Genomic DNA, 20,500 nt, shown 5'->3' on the forward strand with positions numbered 1-20,500 from the left:
TGTGAAACAAAGAGAAAGTAATTGAATAGTTTGAATGGGGAAGCGGTGGTGAAGATTTTTTTAAAAATTCATTAAAGTATACTTTTTTACTTTAAAGTGTCTTTGAATAATCACAGTACAGGTTGCCAACATCAGGTCATAAGCTAGGATATATTTCAGTGCTTTTGGATGCTGTTTTCCAGTTTTACCCGCAAAAGATGTATTACAGGGTGCCCAAGCCTCATGAAATGAAGAGTCGCAAGCAAAAAACACTGATAGGATGGCGAAGCGGAAAGAACACAGGAAACCCTGGTTCTAGTCCCAGTTTTACCATGGGCTTGCTGGGTGATCACAAGCAAGTCACTTAACCTCTCTGTACCTCAGTTTCCTCATAAGTACCAAAATGCATTCTTACTATTTCAGCTAGAGGATGTGGCTTGATTTTTTTCTTTTTATGGATCTGCAGCTCTCTGCTATATTTTGGGTTTGTGGCTCCTCACTTCATGTGGGTTGGCCACCTCATTTTGGTTTGCTTTGAGTTTGTGTTTTTTTTTAATAGTATCTCTTAAGTGCTTCGTGCAAGGCACGGGATAGTTGACAGAGCACAAGCCTAGGAGTCAGAGGGTCATGAGTTCTAATCCCACTCCGCCACTTGCCTGATGACCTCGAGCAAGTCACTTAACTTCTCTGTGCCTCAGTGACCTCACCTATAAACTGGGGGTTGAGAGTGTGAGCCCCACATGGGACATGGGACTGTGTCCAACCCAATTTGCTTGGATCCACCCCTGTACTTAGTATAGTGCCGGCACAAAGTAAGCGTTTAACAAGCACCATTATTATCATTATTATTATTGTCCTGACCACGTTGTGGAAAAAGCTAGGCCTGCTCTCCGTGACAGGTGGATGCCCCCATGTCCCCTCACCATCCATCCGCCACCATTCCTGCCACCTCCAAATGCAACACCGACACCAACAGTGCGTCAGCCAAGACGGAGCATCATGAAGGGGCTGGTGTGCTCCCATGAGCCTCAGGGAAGGACACGCTTCACCCCCTCCTGCCATGGACTCAGTTTACACACACGAGAAGAGACTCTGGCTGGGCCAAACAAACGAGCTTCGCAGGAAAGGAATGGATAGAATACGGGCCTGGGAGTCACAGCCTAGACCTAGGAGATAGAAAGACCTAAATTCTAATCCCGGCGCCTCCTTTTGTCTGCGGTGTGACCTTGGGCAAATCACTTCTCTGGGACTCAAGTTTCCTCATCTGTAAAATGGGGGTTAAGACTTGTGAGGCCCATGCAGGACACGGAGTGTGTCCAAACTGATTAATTTGTACCTATCTCAGTGCTTAGTTCAGTATCTAGCATATAGTAAGTGCTTAAAAAATGCCATTTAAAAAAAAGGGGGGGAGGGGGGATAGTGGGGGAGAACCAGACCAGGAAGTTCCCCCAACAATTCACAACTAGCCTTACCCTCTTCCCCAGGGCATGGGTCTCCAGTGGGGACCAGGGTTCTATTCAGACAGTAGAAAGTCAAATCCTATTTATTGAGCGCTTACTTTGTGCACAGCACTGTATTAAGCGCTTGGGAGAGTACAATATAATAATAAACAGACACATCCCCTGCCCACAACAAGCTGAAAGTCTAGAGGTCCACCATGGCATGGGTGTCCCGTGGTGCAACGCAGATAGCAAGGAGTCACGGGTGGCACTGTGTATGCAAGGGTAGGGGGTGGCTCTTCCAACTCTCCCCTCACAGCTCACGACCCCCTATGGCAGGGCCTTGGAAAAGGGTGACGTGCCTGTCGGAGACCAGTGCGTCGCTTCCAGATCCCTGTGTGGGAGACCTACTCCCTTAGTAAGGTCTGGGTCGCATACCAATTTACCTGGCTATTAAATAGTATTTGGCCAAAAAAAATAGCTTTTCATACACGAAGACTAAATTATTGTTTTCATGAGAATATCACAAATGGTGACTGTAAAAACAATTATTAAAGTCTAGCCAATTTAAATATTATAGGGTAGGAGGTTGTTTTAAATGGTTGAGCGTGTGTGAACTTGTATCGGAATGAGAGCGGCCTGCTCATTTCCACGAGAGAAGGCCGCGCTGCGGATCTGTACAAGAACAAACTGGATGTTGCTCTAGTGGCCCTGAATGATCTCACATTATAAAACAGTCAAGACTGTATTAGATGGTCTACAGTCATCAGGGTTTTTGCCTACTCTCCTCAATTTCTCTAAGGAACAGGACTGACAACCAAGTATGCAGATGCCACCTCCCTTTACATAATAATAATAATAATTGTGATATTTGTTACGCTCTTACTATGTGCCAAGCACTGTACTATGCACTGGAATAAAGGATAGTCAGGTCCCACATGGGGATCACAGTCTAAATAGGAGACAGACCCAAGGCAAGTCAACAGGCAAGCAGTAGAGCTGGGATTAGAACCCAGGTCCTCTGACTCCCAAGCTCACGCTCTTTCCACTATGCCACACTGCTTTCACTAGTCAATGGTATTTAATTAAGTAAGCACTGTGGCCCAAGCCCTGTACTAAGCACTTGGAAAAGTACAGAACAACAGAGTTGGAAGACTAGCTACTTCTACTTTGCTATCACTTGGGGGTCAAACAAACCAGGTGACCTAGTCTTCTCTACTAATGACCTATTAATAAAACCAGAAATAACCTATGCGATGAGTGATGAGACTTAGAAAATGGGCTCTAAAATTTTTTTAACCTACATTTACGATTGAGCAAGAGAGAGTGTTAGACCTCTATATCACAAGATTATTTCCATATACTAGTATACTAGTCAAGTCAATAACCTAAAGGACAACTAAAAATAATTTCAATGGTAAGGATTAACTTTAAAATGAACGGTGTACAAAGTGTTTGGGAGAGTACAATAGAATTAGTTGGCCTGATCCCTTCCCTCAAGGAGTTTACTATCTAGCCAGGGAGGCAGGCATAAAATAAATTCCAGGTGGGAGGAAGCAATAAAGTATTAAAGATACATAGAGAAGTGCTACTTGAGGATTATTAGGTATTTTAAGTGGTGCAGAAGTGGCACTTGAGGTATTTTTAAGTGCTTACTATGTGCCAGACATTGTACTAAGCGCTGGGGTAGATAAACTAATCAGATGGGATACAATCCCTGCCCCATATGGGGCTCACAGTCTTTAATCCCCATTTACAGAGGAAGTATCTGATGCTCAGAGAAGTAAAGAGACTTGCCCGAGGTCACACAGCAGACAAGTAGTGGAACACGTGAGGTTACGGGGTGAGAAGATGAGACATTCATTAGGAAAGATCTCCTGGAGATGTAGTTTCAGAAGTGCTTTCAGTGAACCCAACAGTAAGATACCCAAACAGCTGCTGTATGGTGAACTAAAACCGGAAAGCCAGAAGCATGGAAAACAGAGCAACTGCTTCAAGGATAGAATAAAACAAAGCCTCCAAAAATACTGCCTCCACAGTGGAAAATGGAAGTCAATTTTGTTTTTAATTGTATTTGTTAAGTGCCTACTAAGTGCCTATCAATCAAGGGTACTTACTGCGAGCGTAGTACGTGCAGAGCATTGTACTAAGCACTTGCGAGAGTATCAGACATTATAGTAAGCATTAGGGTAGATACAAGTTCACCAGGTTGGACAGAGTCTGTCCAAACCCTGTCCAACGTCCCACGTAGGGCTCACAACGTTAATCCCCACTTTGCCGATGAGGGAACTGAGGCCCAGAGAAGTGAAGTGACTTGTCCAAGGTCACATATCAGACAAGTGGCAAAGCTGGGATTAAAGCCCAGACCCTCTGACTTCCAGGCCCATGTTTTTAACCACTCTGCCACATTGCTTCTCTACTGCAAGGCACAGTGCCATCCAGAAAGGAGAGGCTCTTCTCAAGCAGCAGCTTTGTACGGGTAATGAGACATGGGGGGCAAAAGCAAAGACACGTCAGCAGCCGCCAACGAAAAGGACAGTCCCCGTGCATGCCCAGCCCAAGGGGCTCTATCGATCCTCAATTGGTGTTGTCAGTCACAGAGGAACCTGGTAGTGAATTCATTTATTCATTCTTCATTCGATGGTATTTATTGAGTTCTTACTGTGTGCAGAGCAATGTACTAAGCCCTTGGGAAGTACAACTCGGCAACAGATAGAGACAATCCCTACCCAACAACGGAATCTCAGGGGCCTAATTATGGTCTCTATCAATCATCTTCAAGTACAAAGGGCTTAATGATAGCAATAATTATTATTATGGTATTTGTTAAGTGCTTACTATGTGCCAAGCATTGTTCCAAGCACTGGAGTAGATACAAGGTCATTAGGTTGTCCCCTGTGGGGCTCATATTCTTAATCCTCGTTTTACAGAAGAGGGAATTGAGGCACAGGGAAGTTAAGTGACTTGCCCAAAATCACACACCTGACAAGTGGCGGAGCCAGGATTAGAACCCATGACCTCTGACTCCCATGCCCGCGCTTGCCACTAAGCCATGCTGCATCTCCGCACATCTCTGCACATCTCCTCCAGGAGGCCCCCTCCCTTTTTCCTCTTCTCCAACTCTCTTCTGCTTTGCCCTGACTTCCTCCTGTTCTTCCCCTACTCCCAGCCCCACAGCAGTTATGTACACATCTGTCATTTATTTTTTATATTGTCTGCCTCCCCTGCTCTAGACTATAAGCTCCTTGTGGGCAGGGAATGTGTCGGTTGATTGTTGGATTGTACTCTCCCAAAGGCTCAGTACAGTGCTCTGCACAGTAAGCCCTCAATAAATACGACTGAATGAATGCGGCTACGAACTTAGTCGGCAATGGGCAAATGTACGGATCTAATTAGCTACCTAAGGCAGTTCTTAGAAATTTGACAGCTGCAAGGCCCAAGCAACAGTGGGTGGCAGTGCAGCCTAGTGGAAAGGTTGTGGGATTTGGGAGGCACGAAACTGGATTCCAGTCTCACCTTACCAGTTGTCTGCTATGACTTGAGGCAAATCACTTAACTTCTCTGTCAGCTTTCCTCATCTGTAAAATGGAAATGGTCTCTCTCCTTCTTAGACTTAGGAGAAGCAACTTGGCTTAACCTGGGAATCAGAAGGACCTGGGTTCTAATCTCAGCTCCACCACATGTCTGCTGTGTGACCCTGGGCAAGTCACTTTACTTCTGTGCCTCAGTTCCCTCACCTGGAAAATGGATATTAAGAGTGTGAGTCCCATTTGGGACAGGGACTGTGTCCAACCTGATTAACTTATATCTACCCCAGTGCTTAAAACAGTGCTTGGCACATAGTAAGCACTTAACAAGTACCATACTTATTATTACTATTAGACTGTGGGCCCTACTTGGGTTATGGGACTGTGCCCAATCTGATTATCTTAACTGTGGTATTTAAGTGCTTACTATGTGCCAGGTCCTGTATTAGGCACTGGGTTAGATACAAGATAATTGAGTCACATGCAGTCTCTTAGGAAACTGAGGCAGAGAGAAATTAAGTGACTTGCCCACAAAGTCACACAGGAGATAAGTGGCAGAGCTGAGACTAGAACCCACGTCCTCACTCTTTCCACTAAGCCATATTGCTTGCATTTACTTAACCATTTAGCACAGTGCTTGGGAAGTAGTAAACACTTAATACCATCCTTATTATTACTACACCCCACCCAATTACCTTCTTCCCTGACTGTGCCTAAGGAATATTGCCCTTTTATGGCAAGCACTTTTCAATTTTATGTCTGCTGGGCAACCTCGGGCAAGTCACTTCTTTGGGCCTCAGTTTCTTCCTCTGTAAAATGGGGATTCAGACTGAGAGCCCCATGCAGGACAGGGACCATGTCCAGCCTGTCTAGCTTGTATCCACCTCACAACTTAGTATAGGGCCTGGCACACAGCAAGCGCTAAACGAACACTGCAATTATCAATATTATTATTGTAACGGTGGGTAAAAGGAGAAAGCCTGGTCATCTCGCCACAAGATCTCACACCTGAGAGCACCCGAGATGTACATTTCCTCTAATGGTTGGTGGCTATGAAGGCCATGAAGTTCTTGGCAGAGCAGTGGTGTAGTGGGCCCTACAACAGAATTTATTTTTCCCCTCCGTCAGAGGAGGGCTAGAAGCTCCACTAAAGATTCAAAAAGATTCAGAAAAGCAGGGTGGCTCAGTGGAAAGAGCATGGGCTTAGGAGTCAGAGGTCATGGGTTCTAATCCTGGCTCCACCCCGTCAGCTGTGTGACTTTGGGAAAGTCACTTGACTTCTCGGGACCTCAGTTCCCTCATCTGTAAAATGGGGATGAAGACTGAGCTTCACGTGGAACAACCTGATGACCTTGTATCTACCCCAATGTTTATAACAGTGCTCGGCACATAGTAAGGGCTTAATAAATGAGCATGATTTTGACTTCAAAACAGCTACAAATGGCCCCAAGTGTTCTAATTTAGTTCCTCCTGATTTATGATCAAGTACTGTGGCATGTTTATCAGACTATAAACATATTATAGAGCTCAGGTTCCATTTCTTTATTTAACCATTCAGACACTGCCCAACTGGTCAAAAAATGAACATACTAAAGGTTATCTGAAAGAGCACACAAGCTTACTACTGACCTTCACACAAAATTTACAGCAATTCTAATTTTAAACAAAGGAATATGAAAGGGGGGGGCTTAATTTCCTTTCTTTTACTTCCTGACATCTGGTTTTACTCTATTGTCTTTAAAAGCTGCCAGTATCCTGAGTTTTTTCATAGAAAATGAATCCTGGTGAATACTTACCCTGTGAAGCGTCACTGTGTGTTGTTCCCATATAGCTGTTTCCTCCATTGCTGTGTTCTGTTGAGGGGAGGAAAATAAAAAGTCTTTAGTCTTCATAGTCTTAAAACAAGTTTACTGAGGTTGGAATATTTAATTCCTAGATCTGGAATATCAATCTTCAGAGTAGTGTATACACTTTGGGGGGGGGGGGGCAAACTATGAAGTTGGGTGGGAACCTTTTTTTTTTTTAAAGGAACAGGAAGCAGCACACTGTAAAGTCCTTTGTTTTTAACTTAACTTGGACAGATGCCTCATTATATTCGGCTCATGCCAGCTGAACGAAAGTAGTCACATTCTAAACACCCTTGAAGGGCCTGGATAATTCTGCGTTTTGAATACTCTGCCAAACACTCAACGCACAGAAAACACACATTTTTAAATTATTCATTCTGGTTCAAAAAGTACTTGAAACCTACACAGATAATCTTGACTTGGCGTGGAAAAAGCGGCCATCTAATACTTTTGAACTCGGAGTGATTATAAACATGTTCAGGAAAACAAAGTTATTTTGTAGCTTTGCTCAGTGATTCATTCAGCAACACAACAATGCTATTGCTACACCCAGTTTCAGTTTTACTATAAAAGTTCTCAAGCTGCATTTCTAAACATAATAAATAAGCTGTGGTTAAAAATACTTTACCTTCCACAATGCAGTGTTACCGATACGGGGATAAAGAGTGAATGTAAATGAAATAAGCAACGTGAGTTTTCAATACAAGTCGAACTTGACATACAGGCCCAAATGCAGTAGAGCATATAAATTATTAGCCAACAGAATAAACACCAGACGATTCGGAATGAATTCTTTACTGCTCCATTGTTGTTTCTCTAATTCATTATTGAAAAATTTCTGAAACACCCTCCAAAGAGTTTGACCAAGTAGGATATTTTCAGGTGATAAAAAATAAAGGGCAAGGACCTCAATTTAGCATACATAGATTTAAATATTTAATTTAATTATAGATATAGATATACATCTATATATAGGCAGATAGCTACCTATCTACATATAAAAATCTCTAGAAACCTGTTAGAGTACTCACCAAAAAGTAATCCCACACCTATTTCTATGGGAGTTCTTTGCCCTATTAAACTTTAATAAACAAGACTGACATTTAAGTCTGCCCTAGGGATTTTGCACAACTCTCATTCCTATTATTAGTATTGTATTAGTACCTCTAATAAAACTACTGTCCTGAGTTCTTCTAAGTCTCTTTTTTGAGAGGCTTCAATTCCATCCTTAATAATTTCAGCCTGAATATCATAAAGAAGGCTTAAGGAGTTTAGAACCTAAACTGTAAGCTCAGTTTAGAAAACTTTTGTTGTCCATCACCTAAAGGCACTGTAAATTTTAGTCAACAATTTGATAGAGCATTACTAGGCATGTTGGATAACAGAGATGCTGAATAGTCTTAGGCGGTAAAGGTCCAAACGACTGATTTTAAGACAGACCAAAGAAATGTCACTTGCCTGCTCTGGGACTTTGGGCAAGTCATTTTATTTCTCTGTGCCTCAATTTCCTCATGTATAAAATGGGCATGAAATAGTTTCTCCCTATTTAGACTGTGAGCCCCTTGTGAGCTAGGCACTGTGTCAGCCTGATGACCTAGCATTTATCCCAGTCCTTGGTATAGAATTCGACATATAGTACATGCTTAAACACCACATTTCCTAAAGAATATGATAAATCCACTATGAGGAAATCACAAGTTCAGGACAACTTCAGTGAGGCCCAAGTGCCGCCATCTATCTCTATATCTGCCTGACCATCCTCCACTCCACCCTTGAGTGACCCGGGTGCTGTTATCTGGAGAAAAGAGATTTCCATAAAGCCAGTATTTCAGCATAACAAAATTCAGACCATTTCTTTATGAAGAAATAATCTCAACTTCTTTAATTTTTTATATATGGGTGCCATTTCTATCTTATGATCATTTAATTAGAATCAAGGAGTAATAAAGAGTGTGGGGCAAAGTGGATAGAGCACAGGCCTGAGAGTCAGAAGGACCTGGCTTCTAATCCTAGCTCCACCACTTGCCCGCTGTGTGATCTTGGGCAAGTCACTTCACTTTTCTGGGCCTCAGTTGCCTCATCTGTAAAATGGGGGTTAAGAATATGAGCTCCATGTGGAACATAAACTGTATCCCAGCTGATTAGCTTGTATCTTCCCCCGTGCTTAGTATAGTGCTTAGCACATAAGCGCTTAACAATCATCATTTTAAAAAGATACTAGACAATTTCTTAACACCACTTCATATATTTTCCCTGTCATCATGTTAAGATCCTTCCTCTAAGTTTCTGTCAATGATAAATATTTAACTGCTATCTAAAAATACCCCAAGACAAACTTCTAATTTGGTTTCGATATGGCCAACTGCTTGCCAGATGCCCTCGTTTTGCCAGCTGAAAACATTCAGTATAAAGTTTCGTGGAATTCTCAAGTGAGGCTAGTACTTCTCCTACCCCAATTCTATCTCTGGAAGGAATGTTTTATTCACTAGCTCTTTAGAAAGTCAAGCTTCTGTTGGATTGCTGCCCACACTTGTTTCCAAACTGGAAGATAATGGTGTGCAGAGACGAAGCTCTTTGGGGTCCAAACCAAATGTGGAAGAGAAAAACCGAACACGATGGCACACTTCAGCTAGCTACTTAGTGTAACTACAAGTTGTATGCATTAGTTTTCTGAAGCTGCTTCTGCAGCTCCTATAAAAATTAGAAACTATGGATCATGATTAGCACTGATTTTAACCACTGGGTGCAGAGCTCTAGTAATAAGCATACATTCAATGGTATTAACTGAGCACTTACCCTGTGCAGAGCATTGTACTAAGCACTTGGGAGAGTACAAGAGTAGATAGTCCCAGCGCTCAAGGATTTTATAATCCTCTAGACTGTTAGATTGTTGTGGGCAGGGAATGTGTCTGTTACATTGTTATACTGTACTCACCCAAGCATGTAGTACAGTGCTCTGCACATAAGTGCTCAATAAAATACGATTGATTGATTATCTCCCTGCTAAATGTTCAGTTTTGGACATATTGAACTTGAGGGTCTCTAAACTGTCAATTCACTGTGGTCAGAGATTGTGCCTAGTAATTTTGTTGTATTATACTCTCCCAAGTGCTTAGTACAGTGCTCTGCAGACAGTAAGTGTTCAATAAATACCACTGATTGATTGAAGTGCTGGCAGGACATCCAAGAAGAGCTTGGAGGGAAGAGGAAATGTGAGGTTACTGAAAAGTACAGCGGACAGAGCTAGCTAAGCCAGAAGCCATTAGCAGAAAATAATAGTAATAACATTTTGTTAAGTGTCTACTCTGTGTCAAGCACTGTTCAAAGCACTGTACTAAGCACTGGGGTAGGTACAAGACAATCAGGCTAGACACAGTCTCTGCCCCACAAGAGGCCCACAATTTTAATCCTCACTTTAGAGATGAGGAAAATGAGGCAAAGTGAAGAGACCTGCACGAGGTTTGGTATATTGCAAACTGCACACAAAGGTCTCCTTCATTCGCAAGCCATAAAGCCAAAGGAACCACAGTCTAGCGTTGACACTGGGCTGCAGCTCCTTAATAATAATAATAGTAATTGTGGTATTTGTTAAGTGCTTATTATGTGTTACGCACGGTACTAAGCACTGGGATGCATACAAGCAAATCGGGTTGGTCGCGGTCCCTATCCTGCATGGGGCTCACAGTCTCAATCCCCATTTTACAGATGAGGTCACTGAGGCACACAGAACTAAAGTGACCTGCCCGAGGCCACACAGCAGACAAGTGGCAGAGCCGGAATTCGAACCCACGATCTTCCGAGTCCCAGGCCCATGCTCTATCCACTACGTCATTCTGCTTCCCTAACTAATGGTATTTATTAAGTGCTTACTGGGTGCAGAGCACTGCACTAAGCACTTAGGAGAGTACAAGGCAACAGAGTTGGTATAAACGTTCCCTGACCACTAGGAGCTTTCTTACAGTCTAGTTCTCATTACAAAGGCATCCACTAAACACTATCATCTAGTCAGGACAACAAGCTTAAACCATAGTTTCTACAGGAGAAGAAATAAAAGTATTTGAGAAACAATTTCACACAAATTCCAGCTACATCCCCAACAGTAAAGCAGTAAAAGGTAAAGGGTTTTTCTCCAGATAATCTATTTCTCCTTTCAGGGGTGGGGTGTTGCTTGGTTGGGGGAGTGTGGGTGGTAAGGGAGGGAGGGAGGAAATCTTCCCCAATGGATCCCTGGGGGTCTTCCCCACTGCTCTTCCCCAATGGTGCCATCTCCAAGGCAAGTAGGAAATGGGTTCCCAGACAGCCTTGGGCACGTCTAGTCAAAAGTGTGATTGTTGGATTTTAAAAATCAATGGGCATTTTTCAAGCTGTGTCAGCTGACCAGAATCTCAATATCTAAAGAAACAGAAAACTGTTCTTTGGAATTTGCCAAAAACCTGTTGGGTTTCTCTGTTCTGTGTTCCAACTGGCAATGAAAACACAGGCTCGCCAGTTCTGAAGGATCACTGCCAGAACCTTGGATCATAATTCTAGTTCGTTTCATTGTGCTGCGCTGACTGCAAAACAGACTCACGGCGGAAGAAAGTAACAGGATAGGATGGGAGGGAGGTGAGAAACTGGATGAAAACTGGCAAGAAAACCAAGTACCTGGAACTTTGGAGCAACGGACTAAAAGTGCAAAACAATTCAAAACCATCTGAAACAAACAAAAAAAACCCAACCCCAGAAAATGTGAGCAGGTCATATATATATCTGACTGGCTGAAATTTACATATCAACTCAATTATCCGGATGAACCATGCTCTGCCTCTTCTCCATTACTGTCTGCCCTTTGAAATTTTCATTTTAATGACCATCTCTAGGGAGAGATAAAACTCCGCTTATCTTTCAAAATCAGATTTGAGGTTAACTACTTCTGCTGATCTACACTACAGGTCCCTCCAGTAAACTGGTGATGTGTTGTCCATTTTTATTTACAGTGCATTTCACAGAAACACCAGTGCATCTCCTGAAGCAGAATGGAGTGAGTTGAGCCAAAGCAAGGGCCAGCAATAGCTTATTCCAGGCTCTCTGCCAACCTTGGCTCTTCATTCTTTGGGGGAACACGGTCATCCCAGTGGGTACCAGGATCAGCAGTAATTCTAAGTTACTTTATTAGAGAAGTAGTATGGTTTATTGGAAAGAGCAGGGGCTTGGGAGACAGAGGACAGGGGCTTTAATCCCCACTCCGCCACTTGTATGCTGTATGACCTTGGGTAAGCCACTTAACTACTCTGTAGTTTCATCTGTAAAATGGGGATTAAGACTGTGGGCCCCACGTGGGACAACCTGGTTAGTTTGTATTTACCCCAATGCTTAGAACAGTCCTTGGCACATAGTAAGCACTTATCAAATACCATAGTATTTATTTGGGTTGCTTACTCAATGGAATAATTGTACTTGCTTTACAGAATCTGAGGAATTGTAGAAAGCTTGGCTTGAGTGAAGAAATTTATATAATTTTATTTTTCAATAATTAAGCAGCCACACAAATCTGCTATCTCCATGAAGAAGTTGAATTTAAAGAGCACAACAAAGCTGCCCCCGACACACAGCACACACACACACTCTCTCCCCGCCCCCACCCATTATGTTCATAAAAAGATTCTGCCTTCCCTGCCCGAGCCCCCCCGAAAAATTGTGCCAAAACTGTTTTCCTCAATTGTTTACACATTAAATGCTAAAATTCAAGATTTGGTCACTTTAACTATAGCCTAATATCTGAATGGCATTAGATTCATTCACCTGTTTAATGTAACATAGAATTTTTATCCCCCCAACTCACTTTTCCACAATCAAAACTGAAGGTAAACTGTACTCAAAAGTACTATTTAGAACCTCCACCCTCATGACTATATATATAATTCTATGTGCGAACCGATCAAAATGAGTTTCCAGGTTTATTCTTTAGTGGGGGCCTGGAGGATAATTTAGGGTTACAAAGAGATGGACATAAGCAGGGATGGGGCAAATCATCAGCGAACATTATATTGTCAACTACTGCAGTATCTTCAGGGCAAAAATGGAATTTACAATTAGATAATTAGCTTTATAACTCTTTTTTCCACCATATTTAACCAAACCGGGAATTGGTATTGAAGCATCACTTTATTTGCGTCACTATTTCAGATTTAAGCAAGATGTTCAGAACAACATTCCGGAAGTTAAGCCAAAGTTATCAAATCAAGATTAAAAGGCAGAAAAACTGGACCTGTTCCACAAATCCCATACATAGAGTCACATAATTGACATTTTCTAGCCGCAACAATCTCATTAGAAGAGGTAAGGGGAAAGATGACCTAGGTATATAAAGCCCTGGCTGTCAGAGGGGAAATAGGTCCTCAACTGTACTACGAATATTCAAACCCTCAAATGGATATTGAAATTTGATTTAAAATATAAAAATATTCAACTCTGTGACATTTAAATTTATAATCTGAATCTTTAAATTTGAATCTTTTTTTATGATATTTGTTAAGTACAAATGCACCAGGCACTGTACTAATTGCTAGGGTAGATACAAGTTTATCAGGTTAGAAGCAGTCACTGTCCCACATAAGGCTCAGTCTTATTTCCCATTTTACAGATGAGGTAACTGAGGCCCAGATAAGTGAAGTGACTTGCACAAGGTCACACAGTTACATCTGGAGGAGCTAAGATTAGAACCCAGTTTCTTCTGACTCCCAGGCCTATGCTCTAACCTCAATGGCACGCTACTTCCCTACACAGATAAAATTCACAAAGAACTGCTTCAAAATTAGTCAATTTTGTGAATGCAAAACAATTTTGCTCCATCTGATTTGTCAATTGATAAGAAGCAGGATTAGCCAAACAAAGAATCAAACGGGCTTCCCACGAGTCTCAAAACATCAGTAGTTACAGCATCATTCCGAAAAACAAAGAATGTTAAGAATCTGAGAAGATATATTCTTGAAACCCATCTATGAGTGCATTCATCAGTTTGGAATGTCCATCCCACTAAGTAAGAATGCTATGGAGGCATGAATAACTGTTACTGAGGTGCCAATCCAAAAGGTTTGTCACATCTTTGTCTTGGTGGCAAGAAGATATTTTACAGTTGTATTTAATGAACAAAACGTAATATTTGTAGGGGTCATTTGAGAACTGAACATGTCGTTCATCACAACAGCAAGGCAAAGTGAAAAATAAAAATGCTATTACTAGCACTCACAAAAACAGACCAAAAATAAAAAGTTCTGAGAGAAATTTTTTTGAAGTTTATCAATTAAGCCCTAAAAAATGTTTATATTGTGGCCCTCCCATTAAAAAAAAAAAACAGAAAATTTTATAATACAGAATTTCATATCCCTGGATAGGTTTAGCGAAGTCTGGATGTCTACCTCTATTTTCCCTGACCAATGATTCTAGGATATACTTAAGCTACTCAGTTTCTAAATCAAGCCATGACATTTATTCATTTATTCATTCAATTGTATTTATTTACTACCGGGCCTGCCTGCTATTGTCTAAAATGTAGACGAGTACAAAATCCAGTCCCGTTGTATGATATTACTAAAATATAGATGCCAAAATCCATTTCACAAAATGTTACCATCTTTGACCATCTTATTTTAAATGGTACATCCAATACATGGCAAACTGACAAAACGATCACTCATTCAAACATTGATCAAGAGTCAGAAGGACCTGGGTTCTAGCCCCAGATCCGCCACTTTGCAGTGTGACCCTGGGCAAGTCACTTCACTTCTCTGGGCCTCCATTACCTCATCTGTAAAATGGGGATGGAGATTGTGAGCCCCACGTGGGACGGGGCTGTGGCCAACCTGATTAGCTTGTATCTTCCCCAGGGCTTAGAACAGTGCACAAAGTAAGCGCTTAACAAATCCCATTTAACAAATTTTTTTAAAAAAAACCCAAAAGTATCTAAGACTTTTGAAGCTTGAAGTTGAAAGTGTGGGTGTTCAGGGAGCTTCGGGGAGCCCTGTCTCCCGCCCCTGAGCTGCCCAGCTTAAAACAACTGCTGGTCACAGGGAGGGGAAAGAGTGACCTACTTTGAATTGTTAAGCGCCTGATCCACATGGCCTTGGGACCTTGCTGGAGGTAGGGAGAGAGGCTTCTGGTGCATGCTGCTCAGTCAGTCAGTGGCATTTAGAGAGTGCTTACTTTGTGCAGAGCACTGTATTTTGGGCTTGGGAAAGTACAATGTAACAATATAATAGTGGCATTCCCTTCCCTCAACAGGCAGCAAGGGAGGAACCTGACTTACTGCTACCCACGCCTGGCTACATGGGCACCGCCTTCCTGCCTGAGGAGAGAAGAGATCACCCCCTGCTAATGTTAGCCAGTCACTGTTGCTTACCCTTCTCTTCTCCACCTGCTCCTCTCTCCGGCTGGTGAGCGACAGCCATTGCTAGGATGCAGCTCTGTGATACAATGATGTCATCATGTTGTTACAGTGATGTCATCATGTTGTGCTGTGCGCAACATGATATAATAGTAGGATGTGTCACATGGGGGCCCCATATAATTTAGGAGCCCTGGTTCCCGCGTAAAATAAAAATGTTATTCAGTAGCACTCACATAAAAACTGTTCCAAAAAAAAAGTCTGAGAGAAATTGTTTTGAAGTTCACCAATGAAGCACAGAGAAATGTTTATACTGTGGGCCTTCCATTAAAGAATAGGAAACGATTTTCTGATTTGGAATTTCATATCTTTGGTTAGGTTTACCCAAATCTAGATGTTTACCTCTGCTTTCCTTGGGGCAAGAGGATGATAAACTCGTCTATCTCATTACTGACCTCTCGCCCAGGTCCTGCCTCTGGCCTGGAAAGCCTTCCCTCTTCATATCTGACAGTGACTTTCCCCACCTTCAAAGCCTTACTGAAGGCACATCTTCTCCAAGATGTACCTTCCCCGGCTAAGCTCTCCTTTCCTCTTCTCCCACTCCTTTCTGTGTCGTTTTAACCTCCTATCTTTATTCATCCCCCCTCCCCAGCCTCACAGCACTTTTGTACATATCTGTAATTTCATATATATATTAACGTCAATCTCACTTTCTACACTGAAAGGTCATTGTAGGCAGGGAATATAATATTACAGGGTAATCTCCCAAGCACTCAGTACAGTGCTCTGCACATAGTAAGCGCTCAATAAATGCAATTGACTGGCTGACAATCTGACCCAACCACTTCTGAGCAGCTGTTATGGGGAGGGGAACAAGGTATTTAAAACCGTTAGAGTCACAAAGAAGCTCCTTTAATGTGTGATTAAATCATACAATCAGCCAATGTGTGACTGGCTTGTTACCTACCAAATATTTAAAGGTTTAGTTTTGTTAAGCCCTTCTGCACAAAAAGCTTGCTAACCCCTGCTGTAAACTTTCTCTGAAAGGTTCAAATTATAATTCAATTCCTTGCAATTGTATTTCTAGATGACTAATCCCATGACCAAGGTGTTTTCGATACACGATAGTTGGGCCACGAGAGCACATTCCACGTGAGTCCTACTGGATTCGAGTTCAAATACAGTAGCAGAATGGTATGAAACTGATCCACATGAACTAAGAGAGTGAAGCAAAAATATCATGAAACTGTTGAGGCTAAAAGTTGAATAAGACAAACTTGGCATGCATCCACTTCACAGCCCTGCCGGGGGCAGCTCCTTTTAGAAATTCTGCAGATAAAATTCTTCTCCCCACCACCCACCCTGAGTTTCCAAGCCTAGAAACTGAGATTTTCACAGTCAGTCCATCAATCATATTTATCAAGCACTTACTATGCGCAGACCACTAGGCCACTTGTCTGGTATGTGAATTTGGGCACGTCACTGAACTTCTCTATGCCTCAGTGACTTCGTCTGTAAAATGAGGATTATGACTTTGAGCCCCAAGAGGGACAGGGACTGAGTCCAACCTAATTAGCTTGTACCTACCCCAGAGATTAGAACAGTGCTTGGCACACAGTAAGTGCTTAGCAAATACCATAATTATTATTACTAAGCACTTGGGAGAGTATAATACAACAAATATTCCCTGCCCACAACGAGTTTACAGTCTACCGGGGGAGACAGACATTACTATAATAAATAAAATTACAGAAATGTACATAAATGCTGTGGGGCTGGTACGGGGGATGAATAAAGGGAGCAAGTCAGGGTGACACAGAAGGGAGAGGGAGAAACAGATGGGATTTCCACAAATTTCCCAGACAAGTAAATTTAAGTTACTGAAAGACAAGTGGCTTACCCAACCTGATAGTCTGATTGCATCCCTGGTATTTAATGACTCCTATAATACCAAGACTGTCTGTTTTCCCCCTTGTTAGTAACCAATCTAGGGACTGAAGAGTACCTTGTAATTTCCCCCCCGGGTCAACCACCTGGATCCTTCTTGTATCTTATTTTATGGCATTTTTAAGCACTTACTATCTGTCAAACATCACTATCACCCATTGCTATCTTGTGCCTGCCTCCTTTGAAGCTGAGGCAACCACTATAACCAGGAGAGCAAGCAAGAACCTACCATGATAATAATAATAATAATAATAATGTTGGTATTTGTTAAGCGCTTACTATGTGTAGAGCACTGTTCTAAGCGCTGGGGTAGGTACAGGGTAATCAGGTTGTCCCACATGAGGGTCACAGTCTTAATCCCCATTTTATAGATGAGGGAATTGAGGCACAGAGAAGTTAAGTGACTTGCCCAAAGTCACACAGCTGACAAGTGGCAGAGCTGGGATTCGAACCCATGACCTCTGACTCCCAAGCCCATGCTCTTTCCACTGAGACAGCTGCTTCTCAATCCTTTCCTCTCCTACGCTACTCCCCCATTTATGCTAGACCACCACCCTCTCCACCTTCAAAAGCATTATTTAGGTCACATCTCCATTCATTCATTCAACAGTATTTATTGAGTGCTTACTATATGCAGAGCACTGTACTAAGCGCTTGGAATATACAAATCGGTAACAGAGAGAGACAGTCCCTGCCCTTTGACTGGCTTACAGTCTAATCAGGGGAGATGGACAGACAAGAACAATAGCAATAAATAGAATCAAGGAGCCTTCCCCAATTAAGTCCTCTTTTCCCCAGATCACTCACCCTTCTGCATCATCTATGCACTTGCATCTGTGACTTTTGGACACTTGATATTCATTTGTTTGATATTCACCCCACCCTACTGTCAAAGCATTTATGTACTTGTCTTTCAAGTATATATTTTAAATTACTTATCGATTCATATTATTGTCCAAATCCCCCTCTAGACTGTAAGCTCAACATGGGCAGGGGCTGTGTTTGCTAGGTCTGTTGCATTATACTCTCCCAAGCCTTTAATACAGTGCTCTGCACTTAGAAGGCGTAATAATAATAATGGTATTTGTTAAGCGCTTACTATGTGCCAAGCACTGTTCTAAGCACTGGAGCACTGTTCTAAGCGCTGGAATACCACTAATTGATTAATTGATCTGGCACCTCTGCTGAGCACTTTAGTTTTCCAAGCTCATGAAATATCTCTGTTTTCTAGCCTCACTACCTCTATCATGTTCTTGGCTAAACAACTGTCAGCATGGACAGAATACTGACAGCCTGAAAAAAGCTACTTGACCAATTCCATTTCCACTGTCTGAGGCAGAAAGCAGCCACAAAAATGCAAGATAGCATACAAAGGTCCTGCGGCTGAAACAAGCTAATCAGTTCAGTAGTGATGGTGTGGATGGCTAACAACAACTGTGGAATTTGTTATGTGCTTACTATATGCAAAACACTGTCCAAAGCGGTTGAGTAGATACAGTCAATGGTATTTGAGTGCTTACTATATGCAGGACACTGTACAAATTAACCAGGACAGAGAGAACCCATCCCACAAGGAGTTCACAGTCTAGATAAGAGGGAGAATATTGAACCCCCATTTTAGAGGTGAGGAAACTGAGCCCAGAGAAGTCAACTGACTTGCCCAAGGTCACACAGGAGGCATGTGGCGGAGCCGGGATATAAAGGATTTACTCGACAACCTCCCATGGACGGTTCAGCAGGGAAGCAAGGTCCAGAAGTGGCCAGAGAAAAAAATATGAGGGTGCTCCACTGATACCGGTGCTGGGAGCTCGTGGCCAAGGCCGACAGGTCATTTTGGAAAGTGCGTGGCAAAGTAAACAGGTAACATATACCACAAAATATTATTATTAATTATTGATCTTTGTTAATTTTCTTTTTTCTCATGTGAACCCATAATGGTGGGAACCTATAACCTGATTGATGTATGTGTATACATATAAACACATATATATGCATTTTACATATCTGTAAATTATTTATATCACACTGCCTCCCCCTGAAGGATGTAAGCTCATTGTGGGCAGGGAATGTGTCTCTTGTACTGTTATATTTGTACTCTCCCAAGGGTTTAGAACAGTGCTCTGCACACACACTCAATAAATACCATTGACTGACTGATCATAGTTGCCCTTGGGTTTTCAGGTAGGTATAAGGCCCTCCTTAGATGTGCATGAATTGACCCAGTCCAATCCTATTGAAAAGCTACAGCTTTGAAGAAGGGGAGGGCAATGGCTAAAGGCTGGTTTAAAACACTTTAAAAAATGTTAATGCCCTTAAAAAAAAGCACAATAGAATTTTTCTGGCCATCTGCCACTTCTCAACTAATAAATCTTAACTGACACTTTCCAAAAAAGTGAATGAGCATCTCATCTCTTAGCTGTAGACATTCATAAAAGGCAATAAACTTCCCTGAAAGATAATGAATTGGAAGAAAGGATTCCATAGCAAAAAATGTTATGTCAAATTCAAATGCCCTTGCCTAAACCAAATCTTGGCAGGCTTCTCTGTAATATGCCTTTTGGATTACTCAGCACTCTTCTAATGAAAAAGAAAAAATGACTTGCAGATTGATTTATCCAACCAGTTGCAGAAAAGCTCTTTTCAGCAGAATGTTAATATGACACAGGAGCCATTTTTCCTAAATTCTAACTAAGACTTCACTCACTCCAGATAATGACAGCATGATTCGTTTACATCTCCTGAAACCTAAAATGAGGTTTCCTTAACCTAAACGCTTTTTTACTCTTGACTTCATTTTAATACTTCATTATCTCCCCCTCTAGACTGGAAGCTCACTATGAGCAGGGAACATGTCTGCCAACTCTATTGTTCTCTCCCAAGTGCTTAGTACAGTGCTCTGCACAGAGTGAGCACTCAAATAAATTCCATTGATTGATTGGCTTTTACTGACATTTCATTTGAAATATAAATATTTTAATTGACAACTATGAGTTGCAGAAGAATATATGAATGGGCATTTTAATACTGTTTGTTAATAACATACTGTTGTCACTGTTTCTTTCCAGTACATAAAATGATGGGACAAACTGCAGAATGACTGCCAGAGATAAACCTGGAAGAAAAGGTGGAATTTTAGGAGAGTTTTGAATGTGGGGAGGGTAGCGGTCTGTTAGAGCAGTAGTGGGAAGGGATTTCAAGGCTGGGGGAAAGAGTGTGGCCAAGCAGACAGAGGGGAGAGACCTGAGAAACAAGACGGAGAGGGTGGGGTGAAGAGAACAAATATGCTAACTGGGACGAGTTGGCAGAAAGCCTTGAAGCAGGGTGTGAGTTGTACATGTGAGGGACATGGGATTTTATTAATGATGTGCATTTATCTATGGTTCTATTTATCTATTTTGA

General features: G+C 42.0%; 1 protein-coding gene across 8 annotated transcripts in view; it reads right to left on the minus strand.

Annotated features, from left to right (window-relative positions):
* TJP1 (tight junction protein 1) overlaps positions 1-20,500 on the minus strand; it is a 250,808-nt gene that overhangs the window by 71,629 nt on the left and 158,679 nt on the right. For all 8 annotated transcript variants that reach the window (XM_029064657.2, XM_029064656.2, XM_029064651.2 and 5 more), the window contains one exon: positions 6,742-6,798. In XM_029064657.2, the coding sequence (XP_028920490.1) occupies positions 6,742-6,798 (57 nt within the window). The remainder of the gene's footprint in view (positions 1-6,741; positions 6,799-20,500) is intronic.

Source organism: Ornithorhynchus anatinus, chromosome 5 (assembly GCF_004115215.2).
Source record: "Ornithorhynchus anatinus isolate Pmale09 chromosome 5, mOrnAna1.pri.v4, whole genome shotgun sequence".
Classification (NCBI taxonomy): domain Eukaryota; kingdom Metazoa; phylum Chordata; class Mammalia; order Monotremata; family Ornithorhynchidae; genus Ornithorhynchus; species Ornithorhynchus anatinus.